The 27,753-nt window shown below is 37.7% G+C and overlaps 2 protein-coding genes and 1 pseudogene across 2 annotated transcripts; 2 read left to right on the forward strand and 1 right to left on the reverse strand.

Annotated features, from left to right (window-relative positions):
• Nucleotides 1-1,641: 1,641 nt before the first annotated feature.
• Nucleotides 1,642-13,764, reverse strand: LOC125078945 (olfactory receptor 52E2-like). Its single transcript, XM_047692228.1, is given in 4 exon segments — nucleotides 1,642-1,863; nucleotides 13,032-13,414; nucleotides 13,417-13,455; nucleotides 13,458-13,764. Coding segments are annotated over 4 exon segments (951 nt in total).
• On the forward strand, nucleotides 2,921-3,861 carry LOC125078946 (olfactory receptor 52J3-like; annotated as a pseudogene).
• Nucleotides 13,765-26,722: 12,958 nt separating the features above from the next.
• On the forward strand, nucleotides 26,723-27,663 carry LOC125079034 (olfactory receptor 52E1-like). The gene is given in 3 exon segments (XM_047692371.1): nucleotides 26,723-26,943; nucleotides 26,945-27,218; nucleotides 27,220-27,663. Coding segments are annotated over 3 exon segments (939 nt in total).
• Nucleotides 27,664-27,753: the final 90 nt, after the last annotated feature.

Below are 27,753 nucleotides of genomic sequence, written 5' to 3' on the forward strand. Positions count from 1 at the left end.
GGCTGGTTTAAATATAAATTCTTTTATTGAAGGGTGTCTTTTCCATTGGATATTCTTTCCTGCTTTGTTGAAGATTAGTTGACCATAGAGTTGAGGGTCCATTGCTGGGATTTCTATTCTGTTCCATTGATTCCTGTGTCTGTTTTTGTGCCAAACCATGCTGTCTTGTTGATCACAGCTTTGAAGTCAGGCATTGTGATGCTACCGGCTTTGGTTTTCTTATTCAAAATTCACCCGGTGATTCAGGGTCTTTTCGGGTTCCATACAAATTTTAGGATCATTTGTTGCAGCTCTGTGAAAAACATCAATGGTATTTTGAAAGGGATTGCACTGAAAGTGTAGATTGCTCTGCACAGCACAGACATTTTGATACTGTTTATTCTTTCAGTCCATGGGCATGGGATGTATTTCCATCTCTTTGTGTCTTCCTCAATTTTTTTTTAAATGATTTTATTTATTTATTTGACAGACAGAGATCCCAAGTAGGCAGAGAGGCAGGCAGAGAGAGAGGAGGAAGCAGGCTCCCTAAAGAGCAGAGAGCCCGATGCGGGGCTCGATCCCAGAACCCTGAGATCATGACCTGAGCCGAAGGCAGAGGCTTAACCCACTGAGCCACCCAGGTGCCCCTCCTCTATTTCTATCATAAGTGTTCTGTAATCTCTAGAGTATGGATCCTTCACCTCTTTGGTTAGGTTTATTCCTAGGTATCTTATGGGTTTTGGTGCTATTGTAAATGGAATTGATTCCTTAATTTCTTTCTTCAGTTACATTGTGAGTGTATAAGAAAGCAACTAATTTCTGTGCCTTTCACCATTACTTCCTTACCTGCCACCACTAACAGGAAGGGTGTCAACAGCACCTTTAAGGGCTAATATGGGGGTCATCTTAAGGAAGAAGCAATCTGCCTCAAAAAAGCAAGACTAGGGGCACCTAGGTGTCTCTGTCGGTTAAGCATCTGCCTTCATTTGCTCGATCCTGAGATGGAGCGAGCCCTGCATTGGGCTCCTTACTCAGCAGGGAGCCTGCTTCTCCCTCTGCCTGTTGCTCACCCTGCTTGTGCTTTCTTGCTTTCTGTCATATAAACAAATAAAATATTTTTTAAAAAGGCAAAAAAAATAATCTTTGATACTTGTAAATGGAGACAAATTTACTTATCAAAATATTAAAAGGCTGAAAAAAAGGATAGATGTTTATAAGTTGAGTTTGCTGACTAATTTTAAACTCTATAAATTCCATAAAGTCAGGGAAAGTGGAATCATCATCATTTTATCCCCAGCAGCTTGCAGTTATGAAATACACACTCAGAAAGTGATTATATTCAGAGAAAAAAGAAACTGCATGAAATATCAACTAATTGGCAATGGATGCATTCAAAACTGTTGGTATATAAATATCAATCAGATATTTAGATGAATAGAAAAAAATGACATGACCTATTACATTGAAATTTAAGGGGCAAAGAGGATGCGACAGTGCATGTTGGGAAATGGTCTGAAAAGGACATGGAAATTAAATACATTTGAATACTTACAGAATAGAGCCAATATAGATACATATTTTAACATACTTTCTTGGAGAAGGCATCTTTCTGATTTGAGTTTCATAAAATTTCAGATTGAACTGAACACGTATTAGGTGTCATTATTTTTCCTTTCCTTGTTTCTGTAATAATATTTTCTTCACACGGTCATAGATCTGCTTGGTCCTGACTCCGTATATGACAGGGTTGAGCATTGGTGGCACGACAACATAAAGATTGGCCAAGAGTATGTGGATATAGCGGGGGACATTTCGGCCAAAGCGATGTGTCATGAAGGAAAAGAGGGCCGGTGTATAGAAGGCAAGAATGACACAAACATCTGTCTCGAGGTGGAGACCTAGAGAATGTCGTTTATTTCATTATTTGAGCTTATGAGTGACTAGGTGCTTCATCATTTTGAAGGCATTGCAAAAGCCACCTTCTCTGTGCCCTTTAAACAACTACAGAGAGCAGTTCTGTACAGACTTTATTTTCCAGACAGTTTTGTGCTGCTCAAAATGCCATCCTCAGGTCCCTGCCCCCTGACGCCTTCTAGGAAGTCTTTTACCCACATTCCTAGTTCATCAGGCAGAAGGAGTGAATGCAGTACATGTTCATTCTGTAGCAGTCGTAAACTTGGCAGGTTTTCCCAGAGGAACTGATATGGCATGGAGAATAAATGAAGAAATCACCATTCCCTTAACACTCTATAATGCAATAGCTATGCAATGGGTTGGTCTTGGGAACATAGAGACATGAACAAAAATAAATATAAGGTTTATCATTATCTTTCTTTCTGGGATGTTTCAAGTATAGAGGTGTATGACCTAGTCTGTGCTTTTGATTGTGGCAATGTACTTCTGATATTCTGCTTATCTTTGATAGAATGTTTGGCCAGATGGTGGCATTTTCTCTATGTCAATAAGTGATGAATGAATCATTAGATAATTTCTGCATTTCCTAATTATGGAAGTATCTTGTACATCTGTGCCTGTCATGTTGCTTCTAGCTGGTCTGTCGCCTCTTGGATTATATCTGCATTTCCATGTGTGCATCCTTGATTTTTTGCATATCTCTTTTCAGACAGGAGCTTTACAAAAGGTATAGAGCATACAAATTGTTCCATATTTGATAGCACATTCTGTGTCTTATAATTTTGCCATTGGCTTGCTGATAAGCCTTGTAGGTTAAAAAAAGAGGATTGAATTATTTGAGAGTGGCCTATTTAAATGAGTATGGCTTGGCTTATAATAACAAAATACATTAACAAGCCCTTTCAAAGAGCAACCTTTTTCATTTTCACTATATATTGAAGGACAAAGCTAGTCATTATCACGATCACCTTCAAACTTTTTTCCCCTCTTTGTAGGAATGACATCTCCTTCTCTGTCATTTGGAAGGATGTTTTATCCCAATAGGAGTACTCTTCACCCAACCACATTCTTCCTTGTTGGAATTCCAGGTCTGGAAGGGGCTCATGCCTGGATCTCCCTGCCTTTCTGCTCAGTTTACCTTGTGGCTTTACTGGGCAATGCCACAATTCTGGCTGGTCATCAAGAGGGAGCAAGCCTGCGGAAGGAGCCCATGTTCTACTTCCTGCCCTTCTTCAACGATCCACTTGGCCCTTTCCATAACCTCTGTGCCCCGCATTCTGGGTATCTTCTGGTTTGATGCTCATGAGATTAGCTTTGGGCTTGTGTGACCCAGATGTTTTGATCCATGCCCTTCACTGGGCATGGAGGCCAAGGTCCTGGTGGCCATGGCCGTTGAACCGTTATGTGTCGATCTGTGCTCCACTCCACTATACGACCATTTTGGACGTCCCGGGTGCTGGTGGGCAATCAGCGTTGCATTGTGTTTCGTCCAGTTCTGTTTACACTTCCCATAGTCTATCTCATCTACCGCTGGCCATTTTGTCAGGCTCGTGTAATAGCTCATTCCTACTGTGAGCACATGGGCATCGCAAAACTGTCCTGTGGAAACAATCCGTATCAATGCCATCTATGGGCTCTTCGTGGTCTCTCTCTTTCCTGCTGAACCTGGTCCTTATTTGCATCTCCTATGTCTACATTCTGCGAGCTGTCTTCCGCCTCCCATCACAGGATGCTCGGCTAAAAGCCGCTCAGCATGTGTGGCTCTCACGTTGGGGTCATCTGTGTTTCTATATCCCCTCAGTGTTCTCCTTCCTCACTCACCGATTTGGACACAACATACCACGCTACATTCACATTCTTGTTGCCAACCTCTATTTGGTTATCCCACCTTCGCTCAACCCCATCATTTATGGTGTAAGGACCAAACAGATTCGAGAGCGAGTGCTCCATGTCTTTGCTAAAAAGTAGGTACTCTTGCTTCTGTTTACCAAGAATTTTGACCTACCAGGGAAAATGTGGGCTCTTTTTTGAGATTTTTTTCTCTGTCTAAATTTAGTGCTGTCAAATTATATTCCAGAGCATTTGATCTTGTCCCATTGTTGATTCTATGATTTGAATAATCTTTAAAATATGTCAAGTTCAAGGACCTATTCCTTGGAAGGAAGAACTGTTTGTATTACTTCACTCAGTGTGAGAGTGGTTAGTCCAAACAATGACCCTTGCCATCATTACATTTGCAGTGCCTTTTTTCTCCCCCCATTTTTATGTCCTACTTTTCCCTCCCTTCAACAAAAGAAAGACAAGGAAACATTCAACAAATGTTCTCACAGCATGGAATTAAATAAAAAATTATTACTGAAACTTGTTTATCTCGATTGTCATTCTTCATCAAATATATGAGACATTTAATTTGAAATGACCTGTGAATCTTACCCCAACCAGTTCCAGTTTTGTCTTATCCTCAGAGAAGGGAATAACTACTACATGTTTTTCATCTCTCTTAGAGTCTAAAGTGATCTTTTCAAACTCAATAATTTCTAAGGGGTTTAGGAGTATAATTTTTTTATTTCATGTAAATGGTACTGCATTGTGTATCATTTCAGAGACAATTGTTTCACTTACTCTTAAATTTAGAGATATGTGTATATTAATACTTATGGGATATGGTATTCCTTTTTAAATGTACTAGAATCTTTCCTTTGCATTTGATCATTTCATAATTTGAACATATGTAATATTTTAGTTATTTTATTTTATTTTATTTTAGGTTTTATTTATTTATTTGACAGAGAGAGAAAGAGATCACAAGTAGGCAGAGAGGCAGGCAGAGAGAAGGGGAAGCAGGCTCACTGCTGAGCAGAGAGCCCGATGCGGGGCTCAATCCCAGGACCCTGAGATCATGACCTGAGCCAAAGGCAGAGGCTTAACCCACTGAGCCACCCAGGCGCCCCAATATTTTAGTATTTTAAATTCAGAATCAATGATGTGACATTTCTATGAATCAATTTTGTACATATTTGAAAAATTTCTAAAGGTCCTATGCTCAGAAAAAGTAGGATCGTCAGATAGTACATTACTGATTGAATAGGTCATGTTCTTTATTTTTATGGTGTTTACTGATTTCCTTGCCTTCTCTTCAAGTTTCTGCCTAGCTTCTTGAAAGTCTCATAGCATGAGTTTTTGATTACACTTGACACATTAACACTTTCTTATAAGCCCATTATATTTAATACCTTATTTTCATATGGCAGATTGAATTTTTAAATGAAATCAATACTGATTATATTACCTATGACACATGACTTTATCACTTTCCAACTTAGGGCTACTGCCTAACTTTATTATATATCAACATCCCAACATCTATAATGTTACTGGGGTGTGTGTTTGTTAAGTTTTACTTTTAATTCCAATCTAACCACAATTTATTTTAAGGTGAGAGGTAAGAAAATGAAATATCTTTATATTCCTATTTCTAAGTTATTTAATAACATAAATGACTTTATAACTCATTACTTCAGAATTGATTTTCATATATTCTTTCTTCGTATTAAATTTCAATTTGTACAAGAGTGTCTTTTCATTTTTACAGTTGGTTTGTCTGTTCTTGAACCAGTATCAAAAGGTTTTTCATCACTACAAAATTATAATATATTTTAATAACTTTTAAAGCTGATTATCCTCCTACACTTTTCTCACTCTCCCTTTGTTCTTTAAACTAATTTGTGGAAAAATAAAATAACAGGCTGCGATTTTTTGTACATAAAAATACCCTGATGGAATTTTGAGTTCATTTATTATTTGGTTCATTTACTATCAATTAATTAAACAATGAGTCTTTAATTCCTTAAGTATTAACTGAGAATTAATTGTGTTTCTCACTTAGACAAGCACAGGTGATAAAATGTGTCTTGGTGAGATACTGCACTGTGACCTTGCTAGCACTGTTTCCCACAATTCTCTTCCTTGTAAGTTTCTAGTTTAGAGTTGGTCACATCGGAAATGCATATGCTGTGGGAGCAAATGTGAAACAGCAACCACTGTTTTCTGTGGTTCGATATTGTTTGCAGGCAGAGACAGAGAGACACAATGATACTAGAGAATTCTCATTTCTCCCCATGTCCTTCAGCAACACCAGCTCCCCACAGCTACTGACCTGTTTATTAACAGTGATCACAAATGCACCACCAGATAGTTTACTGCAAACACAGAAGCAGTAGCCAGGAATAACAAACCATCTTCTTAAATTTCTACACTCACTTCCTTTATGAGCCCATCTCAGAAGCTGAGAGTTCCTGGTTTTCTGCAAGCACCAACTCATTCATGCAGGCCTAATCTGGATAGAAATTTGTTTTTGGATCTTTTTTTCCCCCCTACATCCTCCCACAATTGTATCTAATTCCTATAATAAAATCTGCATTCCTTAATACTCATAGTAGTTCTGAAGCCTAACTGACGAAAATATAGATACCAGAAGAGCTTCCCGGGTAACAAATTCTTAAGAATGAAATTTGGCATTAGTTCCTCACCTAATTAGCCTTAGGGAAATAGGGCCTTTGCTGCTGTTGGCAAAGGGGACATTGGTGGTATGTAGAATATGGTGACAAACATATGTTTTTACTTTCTATAAGCAAGTGCTTAAAGAAGGCAAGGCTTTGAGTGCCCAAGTATTTCTGCCAAATATTTTAGTAAGAATGAGAAAAGTATAGATTTGCTCTTTCTGGGATAAACAAGCTGGAGAAGGATGATAAAGGAAATAATGAGTCAATGACCTCAGGGCTTTAAATATCTAGCCTAAGGCCCAAGCAAGGATACAAAGTATGTTAGACTACCTTAAACAAAGAAACAAACAAAACAAAACAAAACAAAACAAAAAAACCCTCCTAATGTTCTGCTAGGTCATTTTTTTAGAAAGAAATAGAACTCTAAAATTGGAATGGCATTATGTGAGTAGACTTCAGTGAAGCAAATCCTAAATTCTGCCAACCCCCCTTTACTATTTGAAGCAGCTCTTCTTCTCTTGTATGAGGTACATAGTCTCCCCCTATTCAGAGAAAATATAATATCTTCCGCTCAGGTATGTGGGCTTACAATGGACTAGTGATCTATGCCCTAAAAATTCCCACCACTCTGTATGGTTTCTGAGAATAGTGGTGTCTAATAGGAATAAAATGTGGGTCACTCATATTATTAAAATTTTCTCTTGACCATGTTATGAAAGCTAAAAATAAGTAAAATTAATTCAATAGAATACTTAATCTAACTTAATATTATCCAAATGTATTTAAACATAAAATCAATCATATACCTAACAATTAAATGTTTGATATCATTTAAATGATAAAAGTAGGTCTTCTTAATCCAGTATTTAACACAAAACACAGCTTATTTTGTACACTAAATTTTCAATAGCTAAAATAAAATGGAAAACAAAGCATTATGTTGAACTGAAAAATATTTTATATGGCTTCAGACTTTAAACTTTAATTAAAGTGAATAAAGATTAAAAATTCATTCCTTCAGTGGAATTTGCCACGTTTCAGACGTTCAATAATCAGATATGGCTAGCGTCTGGTGCGTGGGGAAGTACAACTCTAGATCTACGATTGGACACAAATGCTAGAAGGATCCAGAGATAAAATATATTAACCAAATAACTGCAAGGTTTTGTCAGTTTATACAGATAAAGCCTGAGGAATATGTGTGATACAAAATTCTGAGTACTGGATCTGAGTAGAAGAAATATGACATAACATGAGGCTGAATTGTACCTAATATGAGGACCTTAAAGAGAGATTCTGGACCCACTGTATTTGAGAATGTTTGGATAGTTGACTGATACCTGTACTCAAAGATGGTCTTCAGTAAATGAACTGAAATGGCAGAATCTTCCTGAGGAAAACCAGAAAGGAAAGTTTCCAAAGACTCAGGGAACATAGAATGTTAGAGTGGATTTATCATGCCTAATCAACCAGCCCTTAACCCTTCCCTAGAGTCGTTAAAAAACATTCTCCACATCATGACTGTGAGAAATATATTCCTGAGGAGAACCTAGGAAAACAGGAGAAGTTCTGTTTGGGCTACTTTCAGTCGGTCAGGAATGATGTCAGGAATTTTTGCTGTCAGGCTGTGTTTCCTGAATTCAATCTTGAGACCACTCTGAAACCTGGAACCCATTGAACTGGAGGCTGTCTTCCACTGAAGAAGGATCCTACTGAACAGCCAAATATACACTGGTCTTCTTGAAAGGGACATGCAATCATTTATCATTAAGACAATGCATTGAAAAAGCAAAGCAAAGCTGGAGGCATCATAATTCTGAACTTCAAGCTCTATTACAAAGCTGTAGTTAGCAAGACAGTATGGCACTGGAACACAAACAGATGCATAGATCAATGGAACAGAATAGAGAACCCAGAAATGGACCCATAACTGTATGGTCAACTAATCTTCAACAAAGGAGGAAAAAATATCCACTGAAAAAAAAAACAGTCTCTTCAAAAGTGATTTTGAGAAAATTGGATAATGACATGATAAGAATGGCACTTTCTGGCCCCTACACACAAATGAATTCAAAATAGATGAAAGAAATAAAAGTGAGACAGGAAACCATTAAATCTTAGAGAACACAGGCAGCAATGTCTTTGACCTCAGCTGCAGCAGCTTCTTACTTCAAGTCTCTGGAGGCACAGGAAACCAAAGAAAAAATGAGCTATTGGGATTTCATCAAGATAAAAATCTTTTGCACAACTAAAGAAACATTCCACAAAGTTAAAGGTAACTTTGGAATGCGAGAAGATATTTGCAAAGAGCATGAATAAAAAAGGCTTTGTATCCAAAATCTATAAAGGACCTATCAAACTCAACAACTAAAATACAGATAATCTTGTTAAGAAATGGGCAGAAGACATGAACAGACATTTTTTTCAAAGAAGACATTCTGATGACTAACAGACACATGAAAAGATGCTCAACATCACTTATCATCGGAGAAATACAAATCAAAACCATGATGAGATACCACCTCACAATGACCAGAATGGCTAAATTTGACAACCCAGGAAGTAACAGATGTTGGTGAGGATGCAGAAAAAGGAGAACTACCCTACAACGCAGCAATTACATTACTTGGTATTTACACAAAGGATACAAAAATACTGATTCTGAAGGAGTACATGCCTCCCAATGTTTATAGAAGCATTATCAACAATAGCCAAATTATGGAAAGAGTACAAATGTCCCTCGACTGATGAATGAATAAAGAAGAGGTGGTACACACATACAAACACACACACACACACACACACACACACACACAACACACACACACACACAGGAATATTATTTAGCCATCAAAAATCTTGAAATCTTGATCAAATCTTGAAATCTTGAAATGAAATCTTGAAATCTTGAAATGAAATCTTGTCATTTGCCAATGGAACTGGACTGTATTATGCTAAGCTAAATAAGTCAGTCAGAGAAAGACCAAAACCATATGTTCCACTCATATGTGGTGTGGAATTTAAGAAACAAAACAGAGGTACATATGGGAAGCGGGGGGGGGGAAGAGAGGGAAACAAACCATAGATATTCTTAATGATAGGGAAAAAGTTGAGGGTTAAATATATGGATGACAACTTTCTAATTACAAAAATAAGTGTAAATATTTACATCAGAAGTTTGAAGTAGTTACCAGCCTATAATATAATATTACATCACACCAGCTGCATTTAAATTTCAGTTGATCAAAGATAAAGGGAAAATAAAGGGAGATATAAATAAGAAAATTCGTAAACAAAGAAAGGAAAGAAAACCTGATCAGATACAAAGTTCTTAAAGACAACACAAGTGTCAGTTAAGAATTAAATACTATTTTTACTATTCTGAAAAAAAAATAGACTTAATATGTTTACTAGAATAGCTTTGGTACAGACATTATAGAGAAAAGTATGAAGTTTCTTCAAAAAAAGAAAAAAATAGAACTTCTATACAATCCTGCAACTCCACTTCCTGGTAAATACCTTAAGGAATAAGATCAGTGGCTCAAAAATATGTGCACTACTGAGTTCATTGGATCATTAGTCATGGTAGCCAGATAAGGAGACAACTTAAGTATTCACTGACAAATGAATAGATAAAGAAACCATTGTATATGTAAACAATATAATACTATGTAATACTACTTGATCTTAAAAAGAAAGAAAACTTTCCAAGAGGGTTTATGCAAAGTGAAATAAGCCAGACACAAAGACAAATGCTACATGGTTTAATTTTTATATAAAATCTAAAAAAGTCAATCTCATAGAACCAGGCAGCAAAAGGGAGGCTAGGGAGGAGAAATATTCATAACGGGTACAATCTTTCAATTATAAGATTAATAGGTGGTGGGGATCTAATGTCCAACATGGCAACTGTAGTTAATAATACTGTATTGTGTTCTTAAAATTTGCTAGAGTAAATCTTAAGTTTTCTCACTACAAAAAACAAAAGGTAACTATGTGAGGTTATGGATGAGCTAATGAAATTGATTGTGTAATCATTTCATAACATATACATAAAATCATAACGTGTACACCTTTAAAAATCACATTGGACAAGCTAAATAATGACCACTTTTATCAGTCATATTTCTGTAAATCTGGGAGATCCCCTCTTAATTTATAATACCATATCCTCTAAATAACCTTAAAATGAAGATGAAACAAAGGGTTATTTTTTTTCTTTTTTTTGTTTTAAGATTTTATTTATTTATTTGATAGACAGAGATCACAAGTAAGCAGAGAGGCAGGCAGAGAGAGAGGAAAGGAAGCAGGGTCCCTGCTGTGCAGAGAGGCCAATGCAGGGCTCGATCCCAGGACCCTGGGATCATGACCCCAGCCAAAGGCAGAGGCTTTAACCCACTGAGCCACCCAAAGTGTTATTTTTTAAGCAAAGAAAACTCACTACCAGAAAAAGTGCATCAAGTAATATTTACGTTTATTTCTTCAAACATGAGTAAAATCAATACAGATGAAATTTTAAAGATGCAAAAGGAATGAATAACAACAGACATAGTAAGTGTTTGGAAACATTTGAATGAATGTTGACTTTCCAAAACAATAACCCTATGTGCGTAAGTTTCAAAGTTTATGAGAAGTAAATTAAACCAATAGTAGTATATAAGTCAGAAAGTAGAAAAAGTGACTAATTTTTTTTATCCTTTATGAATAGAAAAGAGTAAGACTGCTAGTTTATACTAAAATTTGATAAGTTGCAGGGGAGTCTGTAGGACAATGGGAAAATTATGTATAAAGTCAAAGCAAAGCAAATAAGACTTACTAATCATGAATAAAAAATTCTAAAGAAGAAAATATTTGTTGTGAAATATCTGTATCTCAGGGTGAAGTGAAAGATGGTAAACATGAGATTTAATTAAGAAAAAGAATAATTATGTCAAATATGCATGACATTTGTAGTGTATTTAAAATATGAAAGTTGTCAGACTCGTTTAAATATATATTCTTTTATTGAAGAGTGTCTTTTTTCCATTGGATGTTCTTTCCTGCTTTGTTGAAGATTAGTTGACCATAGAGTTGAGGGTCCATTGCTGGGATTTCTACTCTGTTCCATTGATTCGTGTGTCTGTTTTTGTGCCAAACCATGCTGTCTTATTGATCACGGCTTTGAAGTCAGGTATTGTGATGCCACCAGCTTTGGTTTTCTTTTTCAACATTCACCCGGTGATTCAGGGATTTTTCTGGATCCATACAAATTTTAGGATTGTTTGTTGCAAATCTGTGAAAAGGTCAATGGTATTTTGATAGGGATTGCATTGAAAGAGTAGGTTGCCCTGGGAAGCACAGACATTTTAATAACGTTTATTCTTTCAGTCCATGGACATGGGATGTTTTTCCATCTCTTTGTTTCTTCCTCCATTTCTATCATAAGTGTTCTGTAATCTCTAGAGTATGGATCCTTCACCCCTTTGGTTAGGTTTATTCCTAGGTATCTTAGGGTTTTGGTGTTATTGTAAATGGAATTGATTCCTTAATTTCTTTCTTCATTTACATTGTGAGTGTATAAGAAAGCAACCGATTTCTGTACTTGTACCATCTTCCTTACCTGCCACCACTAACAGGAAGGGTGTCACAGCACCTTTAAGGGCTAATATGGGGGTCATCTTAAGGAAGAAGCAATCTGCCTCAAAAAAGCAAGACTAGGGGCACCTAGGTATCTCTGTTGGTTAAGCATCTGCCTTCGTTTGCTAGATCCTGAGATCATACGAGCCCTGCATTGGGCTCCTTACTCAGCAGGGAGCCTGCTTCTCCCTCTGCCTGTTGCTCACCCTGCTTGTGCTTTCTTGCTTTCTGTCATATAAACAAATAAAATCTTTTAAGAAAGGCAAAAAAAAAATAGTCTTTGATACTTGTAAATGGAGACAAATTTACTTATCAAAATATTAAAAGGCTGAAAAAAAGGATGTTTATAAGTTTATAAGTTGAGTTTGCTGACTAATTTTAAACTATTTAAATTCCATAAAGTCAAGGAAAATGGAATCTTCATCATTTTATCCCCAGCAGCTTGCAGTTATGAAATACACACTCAGAAAGTGATTATATTCAGAGAAAAAAGAAACTGCATGAAATATCAACTAATTGGCAATGGATGCATTCAAAACTGTTGGTATATAAATATCAATCAGATATTTAGATGAATAGAAAAAAATGACATGACCTATTACATTGAAATTTAAGGGGCAAAGAGGATGCGACAGTGCATGTTGGGAAATGGTCTGAAAAGGACATGGAAATTAAATACATTTGAATACTTACAGAATAGAGCCAATATAGATACATATTTTAACATACTTTCTTGGAGAAGGCATCTTTCTGATTTGAGTTTCATAAAATTTCAGATTGAACTGAACACGTATTAGGTGTCATTATTTTTCCTTTCCTTGTTTCTGTAATAATATTTTCTTCACACGGTCATAGATCTGCTTGGTCCTGACTCCGTATATGACAGGGTTGAGCATTGGTGGCACGACAACATAAAGATTGGCCAAGAGTATGTGGATATAGCGGGGGACATTTCGGCCAAAGCGATTGTGTCATGAAGGAAAAGAGGGCCGGTGTATAGAAGGCAAGAATGACACAAACATGAGAACCACATGTGCTGAGGGACTTGAGTCGGGCTGCATGGGAAGGAAGACGGAAAACAGCACGGAGTATCTGAACATAAGACAGGGCAATGGCTATGATGTCAAAGACTAGGTTACAAATTGCACATAAGCCATAGATGATGTTGATCTGGATGCTGGCACAAGAGAGGCGAGCAAGACCCATGTGTTCACAGTAGGTATGGGGAATGACATGATTCCCACAGAAGGGCAATCGCAAGATAAGAAATACAAATGGGATCACAAAAATAAATGCTCTCACTAACACACCCACACCAATCACAGAAACAACCTGGTTGGTGAGGGTGGTGCTATATTGGAGTGGGTTACAGATGGCCACATAGCGGTCATAAGCCATTGCCACAGGACTGCTGACTCCATAAGTGTGAAGCTGTGAATGAAAACATCTGCACAAGGCAGGCTTCAAAGATGATCTCTCTGAGGTTGAACCAGAAGATCCCAAGCATCTTGGGGATGGTAGCTGTGGACAGACCCAAATCAATAGCAGCCAGCATGGCCAGGAAGTAGAACATAGGCTGGTGTAGGCTGCTCTCAGCCTGGATCACAAGCAGAATCATGAAGTTCCCGATGAGTGCAATCACATACACAGCACAAAAGGGAAAGCCGATCCAGACATGCAGCGTTTCCATTCCTGGGATCCCCAGCAACAAGAAGGAGAAGAGGTGGAATTGGGTGTCATTGGGAAGGAGCATTCTATTTTGTAAGGCATAAGTCTTCAGAAGTGTATGCTGACTCAGTCTACAGGTTACCAGAGAGTCTCTGTCCTGTAGGAGACCTAAAGATAATAGAGGACACTTAATTAGCTACTTTTTCTCATTATCACAATCATCACCAACAGAACCTCCCCTTCAGTTCTGACCAACTTAGGATTCTCCTAGCTTCTAAATTTAATGATGGAAATTAATTCTAGTTGATTGACAACACTCTGGGATTAGCACACAGGATGAAAAATAACTATACAATAAATGCACAGTTTCATCAAAATTTATGCCACAATATTAAAAATTACTTTAAATTGTTAAATTAGTCCATCTGTTAGTATTTAGTAATTATTATTATAAAATATTATTGGGAATAATAGTGAAAACCACAACATCAAATACCAATTATTGAGGGACTGCATATTATTTAGAAGGCTTTTTGTCAGACTCTGGGCAAAAACCACCTCCAATATTTAAATAAAAAAAAAAAACCTTTAAGAAGAACATTAATTTTGCTTATTTTACATATAACTTATCTAATGATCAAGAGCTTAAGTAGTTTACCAGAAGTTTAGCTATCTTTTTTTAAAAAACATATTTTATTTGTTTGACAAAGAGAGAGAGAGAACACAAGCAAGAGGAGTGGAAGGCAGAGGAAGAGGGAGAAGCAGACTCCCTGCTGAGCTAGGAACTCCATGCAGGGCTCAATACCAGGATCCTTGGATCATGACCTGAGCTGAAAGCAGATGCTTAATTCATTGAGCCACCCAGGTGCACCTTTAATAATTAACTTTATAATGAAGAATCCTGAATCAAAGTCTCAAAGACTCCAAATTGTATCAAATTCAGATTCTTAAACCAAATTCCTATTGCAATTACTTTTAACTTTTCTTTTGCCAAAACATTAAAAAAATTTTTCTAAAATTGAATCCTCAACCCTCTTCTACCTTCTTCTTCTACCTTCAACCTTCTACCCTTTGGTAGAATCCTCTACCAAACTCCAGCTTTAACTTAATCTTACTTTCGCTATTGTCTAATCTCAGTAAATGTCATTATCATGTAACCAGGGGGCCCATTCAGAAATAGGAGCATCAACCTTTTCTCTTCTCTACCTATTAAAAAAGTACTCTTGATTTTATTTCTAAAAATATCATGAAAATCAGTACAATTATCTCTATCCTCATTGGGATAGTTCCAATCATCATTTCTTGAGCTGATTAAGGCACTTTGCTTTTTAGTGCTCAAGAACATGAGCTCTGCATTCAGACTAATTGTGTTAAAACCCAGCTTTATGACTTGTTCACTCTAGAATTGAAGGAAAGCAAGTATTACATGTTAGCTGTGTGAGCTTATAGAACTGTCACATCGCTATACCTCAGTTCCCTTGGCTAAAATATAGAAATAAGTGCAAATAAAAAAAGTATAGAATATAGAATATAGAATAAGTGCAAATAAACCTTTAAAAATGAAATCCTTAATTATTTATGTACTTATTTATTTATTTTTTAAGTAGGCTCCACACTGGGTATGAAGCCCAAAGTGGGGCCCAAACTCACGACCCTAAGATGAAGACTTGAGCTGAGATCAAGAGTTGGATGCTTAACTGACTGTGCCATCCAGGTGCCCCAAACCCTTAATTTAAGGATAAGATAATTCTTTTAAAACACCTTGAACCATGTTCCAATGATACCAGTTGTCTCTTAATCTTTAGATATTGAGCAGACTGTTTTTTCTAAAATCCACTTTGAATAGATTCAGCCTAAAGACCATATTCTTTGTATTTTTTTTGCATTTTTAAAATTTCTTTTCAGAGTAACAATATTCATTGTTTTTGCACCACACCCAGTGCTCCATGCAATCTGTGCACTCTCTAATACCCACCACCTGGTTCCCCCAACCTCCCACCCCTCACCCCTTCAAAACCCTCAGATTGTTTTTCAGAGTCCATAGTCTCTCATGGTTCACCTCCCCTTCCAATTTCCCTCAACTCCCTTCTCCTCTCCATCTCCCCTTGTCCTCCATGCTATTTGTTATGCTCCACAAATAAGTGAAGCCATATGAAAATTGACTCTCTGCTTGACTTATTTCACTCAGCATAATCTCTTCCATTCCCGTCCATGTTGCTACAAAAGTTGGGTATTCATCCTTTCTGATGGAGGCATAATACTCCATGGTGTATATGGACCACATCTTCCTTATCCATTCGTCCGTTGAAGGGCATCTTGGTTCTTTCCACAGTTTGGCGACCATGGCCATTGCTGCTATAAACATTGGGGTACAGATGGCCCTTCTTTTCACTCCATCTGTATCTTTGGGGTAAATACCCAGTAGTGCAATTGCAGGGTCATAGGGAAGCTCTATTTTTAATTTAAAGACCATATTCTTTTACAGAAATTATTTGGCCCTTTCTGACCATGATCCTACTTATTCTCTAAGTTCCAGCCTTAGTCTTCTTTCTGCCACACTTCTCCCACGTCTCTTCTTTTCCTATCCCTCCCTTTTCTTTCAGCCATCACTGTGAAGTAAGGATGACCTGTGAGCTGGGAGACTCACCAGACAGCACCAGGATGGAATCCTGTCTCTGTTCTGTCTCAACCTGCTCAGTCTTTATTGAGGGTGCTGCTCTTTGCCTGGTTGGAGCTTTCAACATAAAATCCCTTAGAGCCAATTTTGTAAAAACAAACAAACAAACAAACAAACAAACAAAAAAACCAAAACAAACAAACAAAAAGAACAAGGTCTCTGAGGAGTCTAGTTTCTAATCTGGTCCCAAGTCATGACTACAAATCCATGACTTGTAAGGAAATTAAGGCAGGGAAAAGTAAGGTTTCTTGGTCACTTTGCTGACTTCCATTAACCTTTTAGTTCCTTGCTGTGTTAGGAATCCACGTGATGACTGACACAGCTCATTCTTTTCGCCATTCCAGATCATCACTTTGGGGGACAGTATAATTTGGTGTTCAAGAGCCAGGTTCTCAAGTCAGATCATTGCTCTTCTACTCATAGTTTTATCAATTTTCTTAGATAAGTGACATTAGTCAGATAATTTAACCTCAGAATTTTGTTTCCCATTTATTTTTCAGTTTCTCCCTCTGTTTATTGCACCAACCTACTTCTCACACATAGATAATCTCAAATGTGATCACGTACTCTCTGAGTTCCTTTTATTGATAACATTGTGATTAAATTTTGAGTTACATCCAAAAGGCAAAATTAACATAAAATTTTGTAATGTAACCCCTGTAAGCCTGTAATTCAATAACCTTAAGCAGATGCTAACATTGTGTCTGAGGTGTATCACGTCAATCTACTTACTCTATGAAAAATAAAAACTTGACTGGTGCAGGTATGGTCCCTATAAGTCCTTTTGATTGCTTTCTTTCCCAGTAATGAACCAATATATCTCAAAAGTAAGACCTTTGGTTAATGCCATTAGTCTCTTCTTGGGTGTGTGACCACTGCAATACTCAGGACCCTGCCTTCAAAAGGGGGCCCTACAGTTGGGGTTTAATCCCTGTCGTACTTAGAGTTTAATGTCGTCTTGAATTTTTAAACAATTTTATCTTTGCATTTATGCCCTGTAATTAAAATCTTTTATGAAAATGGGGCAGGTGTTGAAGCTTAGAGCCTGACTTGTACATTCTCACCTGCTGTACCCTCTGCATATATTCCCAGAATGATTGCTGGGTTACTTGCTACCCTACCCTTGCTCAGAGATTGCCTCTGCCTTTTGCCATTGGCATGCTCCAGAGCCTGATTCTAGCCACACCTGTAACCAGTAATCCAATTCACAGGACAGCAATCCTATGCTCCTGTGCATGTTTGCACTTACCTATAGGCTATTCCCATGCTCCAAAGAGAGCAAGATAAAAGAGAAAATGGAAAACACCATTATTGGTTAAAAGAGAGACCATGGAAGAAAAAGAAAAGCCATGCTCTTCCCTGTATTTGTAATAAAGGGTCAAGCACCTTCACTTTGCACTGGGTTTCTTAAGTTATGTAGCTTTCGCTAGTTAATGCACTGGCTCAGACACACCTGCACATTCAGGGTGCTGTTATGGACTGAATGCTTTTGCCCTCCCCTTGCCCCTCCAAATTCATACAAGTTGAAGCTGTAACCTCCAATGTCATAGTACTTGAAGATGGGTCTTTGGAGGCAATTAGGGTTAGATTAAGTTCTGAGGGTGAGGCCTTCATGATGGGAATGATGGCTTTATAAGAAGAAGAAAAGAGGCCAAGGGCACCTGGGTGGCTCAGTTGGTTAAGCGACTGCCTTTGGCTCAGGTCATGATTCTGGAGTCCCAGGATCAAGTCCCGCATTGGGTTCCCTGCTTTGCGGGGATTCTGCTTCTCCCTAGGACCCTCCCCCTTCTCATGCTCTTTCTCTCTCAAATAAATAAATAAAATATTAAAAAAAAGAAGAAGAAGAGAGGCCAAAGCAGATATCTGCAAGCTAGGAAGAGACCTCTCAGCAGGAACCAAATGGGCTGACACCTTGATCTTGCACTTCCCAGGTTTAGAAATGTCACTTAGAAAATGAAAGAACGGTTATGATTAGAATCCAACCCCTGCTTCTAAACCACTTCCACTGAAATATTTTAACTCTGTGTTCAGACCGGCCACACCTCTGCACTGTGGGGACCTCCATCACATGCTAGAAATGGAGTGGTGGATACACTTCATCAGTTCCTCCACATTTTACCTGAACATGTGTTATCTTTTCACTCTTCATGGGCATTTTTCCAAAATAATAGGTTTAGAAGAAAACTGAGGGGGCAGGTCTCAAAAGGAAAAGCTTTTGGTGGGCACAGAGGGAAGTGAATGAGGAGAGTTGGGAGAATCTCAGTGGCCAGATTGCTACCTTAGGCAGTTCTTGGAACCCAGTTACTAGGGAAGAAAAGGGAGCTAATCAGATCATCAGGTACATTTTGGCAGTTTGACACAGAGGGACAGTATTCTAACTTTATGGCAGCTAATCAACTGCATTGGCAGACTGAGACATTCCTGCCAAGAGAACTTGAGCACCAGATAAAGTGGAAGTTAATAGCAGACGTGTCTGTGATCAGACACTGAGCCCAGGATCCTACAACAAAGTCAGACAAAAGTGGAAATTCCAACAGTGAGAGTTGAAATCCTAGAACTCAGATCTAGGAATGTGTACATGTTTCTGGAGACAAAGCCTGAAAACAAGTGAATGTACACTATCATCCCCCAAAGATCATGGATCCATTGGAATTCTCTAAAAATAGATGAAAAAAGACATGAGAGAACAGCAAGGTGTATAATCTGTCTTTCCTCACCTCACCCCATCTCTTTAGACTGGCATTATCCCCAGTACCTTGCTGAAGCTAAAACACCTCTAGTCAAGTTAATGATCTCCAGTTACGCAACCCAAACAAACTCCGCCCTCATATGACAAATTTTAGCAGCATGGGAAACTGGCCATTCACTCATTTGAAAGTAATTGTCCTTACGTACTTTTTTTTGTTGTTGAAACTACTCTTACATGTTTTTGTTTTCTCCCACCTCACTACATGATCTTTTTAATATTTGTTATGTCCTCCTCTACTGCCTGACTTCTAAATGTTGTCATGAATACCCTATGTCTTACTTCTGCTTTAATGTCTCTGATATATCTATATTCTTTTTAAAGATATTTTATTCAGTAATTGGCTTTAAAGACTGTATATACATTGGAAACTCCACAGTACCTCTCCATCCCTTACTTCTCTACTGATCTCCACCATGAGAGAGAAAACTGTCTACTAGGTATCTCTGCATATATGTCTAAAAGGCACAGCAAAGGTCACATGGCCAAGAAGGAATTCTTGATAACTCCCTTAACATTTCCATCTAGTAAATGTAACTCTTCTTGTACAGTTGGCCAAATTTAAAACTAGTCGTTGTCTTTAGTTATTCAAATCTTTCTACCCCGTCCAATTCATCAACATATTCTTTTGTTATAAAAATTGTTAGAAGACATGTGCTTTTTTCCAAAGTATTTTAATTTAGTCCCTTCATCACTGTCATGATTTCTTTTCTACATTACTTTTCTTAGCCTCTTGACTTGAGACTTTTAGTGCCCATAGTTATCTGCCAGAAGTAAATATGAAATCTCTAGACTGAAATAACTTTAATGTAACATTATCCTGGGCTTCAGATTATTTCTACATTATTTTTAAACAAAATGTTTGGCATTAACATAACAAAGTTCATAAAGAAGCAAAAGGATGTGACATAAAACAAAAACATTAGTAATAAAACAAGAAGAAACATAGGAGAGTCAATAATACAGTTTCCAGACGGATTTTATGAAACAACCTTGGTAATAGGCAGAGAAATGGCTCATCTCCCCCAAAGGTATTCACATCCTCGTCCTAGGAAACTGTGGATAGGTTACCTTGCAGAATAAAGGCAAATTTAGATTGCTATTAATCAGATCTTAAATCTGAGACTTTATTCTAGGTTATCTAGATAGGGTCAAGGTAGTCACAATGGTCCTTAAAGGTGGAAATGAGAGGCAGCAGAAATCTAACATCTAAAGGTAAGATGCGAGAAACCCTTGGGGCGCCTGGGTGGCTCAGTTGGTTAAGCATCTGTCTTTGCCTCACTTCATGATCTCAGGGTTCTGGGATCAAGCCACAAATCGGGCTCCCTGCTCAGTGGGGAGTCTGCTTCTATCCTTCCCTCTGCCCCTCCCTTGCTACTTGTGCTCTATCTTTCTTGTGATCTCTCAAATAAATGATATTAAACAAAAAATAAAGATATGAGAAACCCTTGACTAGCTGCTATAGACAATGTGTCTCCCTCCAAATTCATATTCTGAAATCTAATCCCCAGTGTGATGGTATCTGGAGGCAGGACCTCTCAGAGGGGATAAGGTCATGAAGATGGAGCTTAATTATGGAACGGAGGGGAATTAATATCCTTTTGGAAGATACCCCAAAGGGCTTCCTCCTCCCTTCTGCCATGTGAGGACATAGCAACCATCTGGGAACCAGGAAGCTTCTCACCACAGACTGAATCTGCCTGCACCTTGATCTTGGACTTCAAGTTTCTGCTGTATACAGGCCACCCAATCTATGGTATTCTGTTACAACAACCCAAGTGGGCTGACATCAGCCTTTGCCAGCCTTGAAGACTGAAGGAAGCACATGGTCAAGGAATGTGGGCATCCTCTGGAAGCTGGAAAAGTCAAGACAAAGGACTCACCTCTAAAGCTTCCAGAAAAGAAAGCTACCCTGCTGACATCCTGATTTTAGCTGACATCCTGATTTTAGTGATATGTTTTGAAATTCTAACCTACAGAATTGTAAAGTAATAAATCTGTGTTGTTTTAAGCCACTAAACTTGTGACAATTTATTATGGCAGCAGTAGAAAACAAATCCAACCTTCAGAGGATTAAAATCCTATATAGACTATTTGGAGAAAAAAAAAGACATTTTAATATAGTAGATCTAACCAATATGGATGAACCTGCACATAAAATTACTGAATATCATTTATGACACACACACACCCACACACATATAAAAACTGTATATAAGAGGTCATAAAGCAATGATGAAATTATCACTAATGAATGTAAGAAAATGAAAAAAATTGGTATTTTGGAAGATTAATGTAGAATTGCCAAAAACATATATAATGGATTTTAGAAGCAGGGAAATAATAAATGAAGAGGTGAAATATTTGAAAAACATGATGATAATTTCAAAAATTAAAGAAACATAAAACTTCATATTTATGGGACATCTGGTATGTTGAATAGATTTTTAAAATTATAATCTTACAGAAATAATTAATCACTATCAAATTACTATCAAAGTCAAGGTACACATTCCAAAAATTTCAAAGAGTAAAAATGTATCACTTACACAGTGATAATAATCGTATTGGAATTAGCATGGCCACAAAGGCACTGGATCCAGGGGAGAACTAAAGCAATATTTGCAAATTTGTGCAGGTAACTCTCACTCCCTACAAACTGCTAGATTTTCTTAATGTATACAAATAGTGAGTTGACATAAAAAGATCCCTACCCCCATTTTTTTGTGTGCCTGTGTTGCTATTCTTTTTTCATCTAATCTGACAGATGACTGGTTGAAGGAATAAAACACTCATTTTCTGTTTTCTTTGTGTATTTGAGATCCTAAAATATCCCGTAGTGATTACTGTAATTTGGTAGAAGAAAGAATGAGAAGTCATGCAAATATATTTATGTATTATCAGTCAATTAAAAGAAAAGTTCACTATTGATACTCTGGTATCATGTTTATTTTTTTTTCTGTTTTTCTATTGCCATATTTTGCTATACAAAACCAAACAAAACAAACAAGTAATTGAGTTGATTTAAATTTGGCTTCTTGACTGAAAGAGTAGCCATGAACTATCCTAACTACCAGCCACTGTATGGGGATCTCCTTTGGTATTTATTCTGTTGAATGATGACCTTCTGACTTGTTAAGAGTGTGGAAGTCTGAGGGGGCTTGATGTTGTCCACATCTGAGACTTGGATTCTGTGAAAGTTGCATTTTCCTTGATGACACCCAACATGCTTTAGCTTCAGTGTCTTTGCATTTGCTGTTCCCTCTGCCTGGAAAGCTTTCCCGCAGCCATCACCCCATTCCAGATTCCACATGACTTGCTCCACCTTCCTTTACCCTTACCTTAAAGTCACATTCCTGACAATGTTACTTAGAATGACTAACTCTCATCATCAGCATGCTCTCCAACTTCCCAGCCTCATATTTCAACACAGTTCATTTTTGTCATCTATGTAATTTTTTATTCTGTTTCTTGTCTTTCACTGTCCGTGCTGTTTACTACTCTACAGGCAGTGCCTCAAATGGCACCTGACACATAGTAGATGGTCGGTGCATAGTTGTTTCAATTCATCAGTGAGTGAATGATAAAACTGATGTATCCATCTGAATGTCCAAGGTCAGCTCCTGTTACTCATGGAAAACCCTCTAGAATGGAAGCTTAAACACTCAACTCTACCTCTCCATGTGAACTACTCTTCTTTTTCTGTTTCTGTCTCTTCATCGGTAAAAAGGGTTGATATCCTCATATGATGTTAGGACTATAGGACACTGAAACTCGTTTGACAAATGTCCCCATTTTTCAGGTTTCAAAATGGAGATTGAAACGATAAGGCAATTCATACATGGCTTTAAATAACTAGTCAGGAAAGGAGTGATTAAAATGATTAGCCTCTGCCTTCTGGATTTTTATTCCTGCTTTCCACTACTGATGGGAAACCTCCACTGGGATGACATGATAGGTTTCTGTATGATTTCCTCACTTCAGGATAGTCCAATTATGCTAAATATTGAGTCATTATGATGCAAATTTTAGTGTACTTCTTTACTTTTTAGCACTTTGGTTTTAATAAATATTGACTCAATGTGGTAGTTCATTATACTAAGAAGATATACCCAGACTTAATATAACCTTTAGCTTATATATATTTGGAACTTGGACAAGCCACCCCCTCCCTTGAAGAGGTTCAAAAGTAATAACCTAAAACTGATTCCAGGAACCCAATTGGAAAAAAATGTTTAAGAAAATTTACAAGACCAAAACAATAATACTATTTAATAATAATAATAATAATAATCCCACTGAAAATATGCTAATATTAGATTTGGGAGCCAAGGTCCAGAATCAGGACATTGCCTATTGGAGTCTGGTATATTCTATTCCACTAGAAAAGGAGTTAATCCAGATCTCAGAGCTTTCTTGCCCCCTCTCCTCCTAGGGAATCCCAATGCAGACAAACTTCCCTTCTAGGGGCTTGGCCACAGTATAAAAAATCCTCCCACCAAAGCAAAAGGAGTTCAGAAGGTTGCTAGGGGAGATTTGCTAATTTCTCCAGGAGTCCTTGCTGATAAGCAATGCTTTGGAGGTATGGTTCCTTATCTGTAACCAGCTGAGCACAAGAAAAAGAGTGGTAGATGATAGGATAGGGGGAGTAGAAAAACTTGCTGACTGAAGGCAGGGGATAAGGCAACTGACTGTAGGAATGTGTTGGCATAATCTCTATGTGCATGTGAGCAACTGATTCTTTTGTTTCTAATACTCCCTTATACTGTCTCTGCATGCAGCTCCGACATCTTTTGACACCTCTGCTATTCTTTTTGTGCGGAGAGCTCTTCACTGACCTGGAGCCTATCTAATTACTGATCTATCAAGGTTCTTTCTTTTCCTGTGTTCTGATTCTTGCTCACTGTTACCTCTCCTTCAGTCCCTTCTAATCTAAATTAAAGGTTGGATAAATGTTCCCATCCCGAGTGCGTTTTCGACATAGAGGGAGAATAATAATTGAACTTACCTTAACCTATTCAGAAATTATCTCTCACCAATTACAACATAGTAAAACACACCAAACCACTTGCTATTCTCTTCCAACTAAAGGTAGTGCTAATCATTTTGGAATGGTTTGGTCTTCTAGTGTGTAATGCTAATGTCCTAAAATGTCTAAGGATAGGTTTAATCAGATACACTCTATTATAAATGTTAGGACCCCTACCAAAATATATATAGGGAGGTAAAGTGAGGATCAGTATTTAGTCTGCTGACCCCTGATGTACAGATTATCTGAAGGTCTGAGATAAGGCAAACCACTTCCACTATAGCTCTCTACTTTATTGTGTTCGTATCAATAGGTTTTTACCAGTAATTGTAACTCTACATTTTTTTTAAAGATTTTATTTATTTATTTGACAGAGAGAAATCACAAGTAGGCAGAGAGGCAGGCAGAGAGAGAGGAGGAAGCAGGCTCCCTGCTGAGCAGAAAGCCCGATGCCTTCTGCGAAGGCAGCGGCTTAACCCACTGAGTCACCCAGGCGCCCCTGTAACTCTACATTTTTGATGACCCATCTTGACTCATGCAAACATTGCAAGAATTCAGCTACATAGGCATTTAGCCTCATTTCATGCATAGGTGAGGAATCATAGATCAAAGAGGGGAAATAATTTAACCAAATTCACACGGCAGGAAGACTCTGACTTTAATTCCTAATGTCTGCTTCTATATATTACACCATTTCTTATCTACTAAACTCTAAATTAGCTGAACCACAATCACAGAAAAATAAATCTTATAATAAGATTCTACTTGATCCCCAAACACCCAAATACCCTGGGTTTAAATGCTTTTCCTTGCATATAGTCTTCCCAGTTCAAATTAGGGATAGTTTCTTATATAGTTCATATTGCTTTCTTGAAATACCTCTTCTATTTTTTTGAATTAGTTAATTTGCTTGACTAATTATCTTAACTGTTTCCTCCCTGTACCTGTGATCAAACTCTTCTTTCTAGGATTTCTTAAGCAATTTGCCCAAGACCCAAGTTGCAATGCATCCTTCCAACTCACAGACACACATACACACACACACACACACACACACACACACTTCCATCCCCAGACACAATGTCTACTACAGTTACTCTGGCTAATGTAGTTTGTAGCTTGTTTCTCATTTGCCCGGGGCTTAGCAGTCTCACAGAATACTGAGCAGAGAAACAAGGGAAAGGCCTAATCCTATCTATAGGGAGTGGAGCACATCAAAGGTGATCTATAACAATAATACATTTACCTCAGCCCTCCAGGTTCTTCCAAACTTGTCATGTCAGTAAGGAGATAGCCTTCTAGTGGTATGGATTAGATCTACTTTCTTACTAGTGTTAACTTCTTAAAATTGTAATTCTTACTTCTTCTGAGTTCCAGAACTTCTCTCTCTGTGTGCAGACATTTGTCTGTCCATCTATCTATCTGCCTATCTGTCTATCTATCTATCATTATTTATCTATCATCTATCTATATGGAAGTATATGAAAGGGAAGGCAAGAGGTTTTAATCACAATATGCTTAGAGTTTTTAAGGCATATATATTGTAATAAATTATATAGTCAGATAAATGATGGATTTAGTTTCCAGGAGTGGTGTGTATAAATTAATTCACTATATTTGTGAATTTTGTGATATTTTATAAAACTGTACATTAATGTTTCTGTGCCCATGTGTAGATCTGTGTTTCTTTCTGGACAGACATCAGCAGGAAGGCACTTAAAGGGCAAAGCTCTATTTACCTGCCATCAGAACAGAAATGAAGAGGAATATATGAATTTTTTTCTGAGCAGACTCAGATTAAGAGGATTATCTTGAAATGAAGTTTGGTATGGCTTTTTGATAAAACTTCAAGGCAGATTTATTCTCTAATATTGGTATCAGCAAGGAAGGAGAGATCAGAAGATGACTATGGCATGAAAAACTTTTTTGGGAACTTGAACAATGAGAAGCCTACATAGATACAAAATTGTCTTAGAAATTTCTGGTTTGGTATACCTGCAGTTTCCTTAAAGACACATTATATATGTTCAGCTCAGAAGTGTGATCCATGCAGAATCATAATGGCTGTCATTGTGTTTATGATTATGTTCCTATCTTGAACATAATATACTTAGTCATAAATCAAATAATTTTTCTATAAAATACTAAATAATTTTCAGGAAATATTTTGTGCACCTAAGAAGCAAGGGAAAAACTTTATCTTGGCACTTATTTTCTTAATTTAAATGGTTCATTTGCATAACTGTTTCAACGACTAAAACTTTAAGTTCCATCATAAAAGGAACCTTCTCTAACTCATCTTTTGCTACCATCTTAGCCAGAACTTGGCACATCTATTTTAGGTACTCAGTAAATTTTGATGAATAACAATATTCAATTTAATTGAATGGATATGATGATGAATACTGAAATCATGTGGCTTCATTTTACCATTCAATTTTGTACACTTTCAGGTGTCAATGTTGGGTAGTACAATAAATGTTTCACTGTTTCCTTCATTTTCTCTGTGTGTTAAGCAAGGAGGAGGCTTATTCAGTGAATGGGAGGTACTTGATCTATAATATCTTTCACTATAAAAATATCCCAGGAAGATGGCCTCACTTAATACCACCGTATTTCATCCCTACTCTTTCTTCCTTCTGGGGATCCCTGGTCTGGAACATATATATATGTGGATTGGTTTCCCTTTCTTTGCTGTGTACCTGATAGCTGTTCTTGGGAATATTAGCATCCTTTCTGTGATTGAGACTGAGAGCAGCCTCCACCAGCCCATGTTCTACTTCCTGGCCATTCTGTCATCTATCGACCTGGGCCTCCACATCCACCATCCCCAAGATGCTTGGCATCTTCTGGTTCAACCTGAGAGAAATCTCCTTTGAGGGATGTCTCATCCAGATGTTCTTTATCCACCTCTGCACTGGCATGGAGTCGGTGGTGCTCGTGGCCATGGCCTATGATCGCTATGTGGCCATCTGTAACCCTCTTCAGTATACACTGGTGTTGACAAACAAGGTGGTAGTCATCATTGCAATGATAATCCTACTGAGAACTTTGTCTTTCGCCATACCCTTCATTCTACTCATCCTAACGGTTACCATTTTGTGGACACCAAATTATTCCTCACACTTACTGTGAGCACATGGGCATTGCCCGCCTATCCTGTGCCAGCATCAGTGTCAACATCATCTATGGTTTATGTACCATCTCTATCCTGGTATTGGACATCATAGCTATTGTCATTTTCTATGTCCAGATCCTTCATGCTGTCTTTCGACTACCTTCCCATGATGCCCGGCTCAAAGCATTGAGCACCTGTGGCTCCCACGTGTGTGTCATGTTGGCTTTCTACACTCCTGCGTTTTTTTCATTTATGACCCACAGGTTTGGCCAGAATATTCCATGCTATATCCACATCCTTTTGGCTAATTTCTACGTAGTCATTCCACCTGCTCTGAACCCTGTAATCTATGGGGTCAGAACTAAACAGATTAGAGAACAGGTGCTGAAACTCTTTTCCAAGAAAACAACATAACTCTTGTAAAGAATCAAATTATCATATGGTTTCACTTATTTGTGGAGCATAACAAATAGCATGGAGGACAAGGGGAGATGGAGAGGAGAA

The sequence above is a fragment of the Lutra lutra genome, chromosome 10 (assembly GCF_902655055.1).
Source record: "Lutra lutra chromosome 10, mLutLut1.2, whole genome shotgun sequence".
In the NCBI taxonomy this organism is placed as follows: Eukaryota; Metazoa; Chordata; class Mammalia; order Carnivora; family Mustelidae; genus Lutra; species Lutra lutra.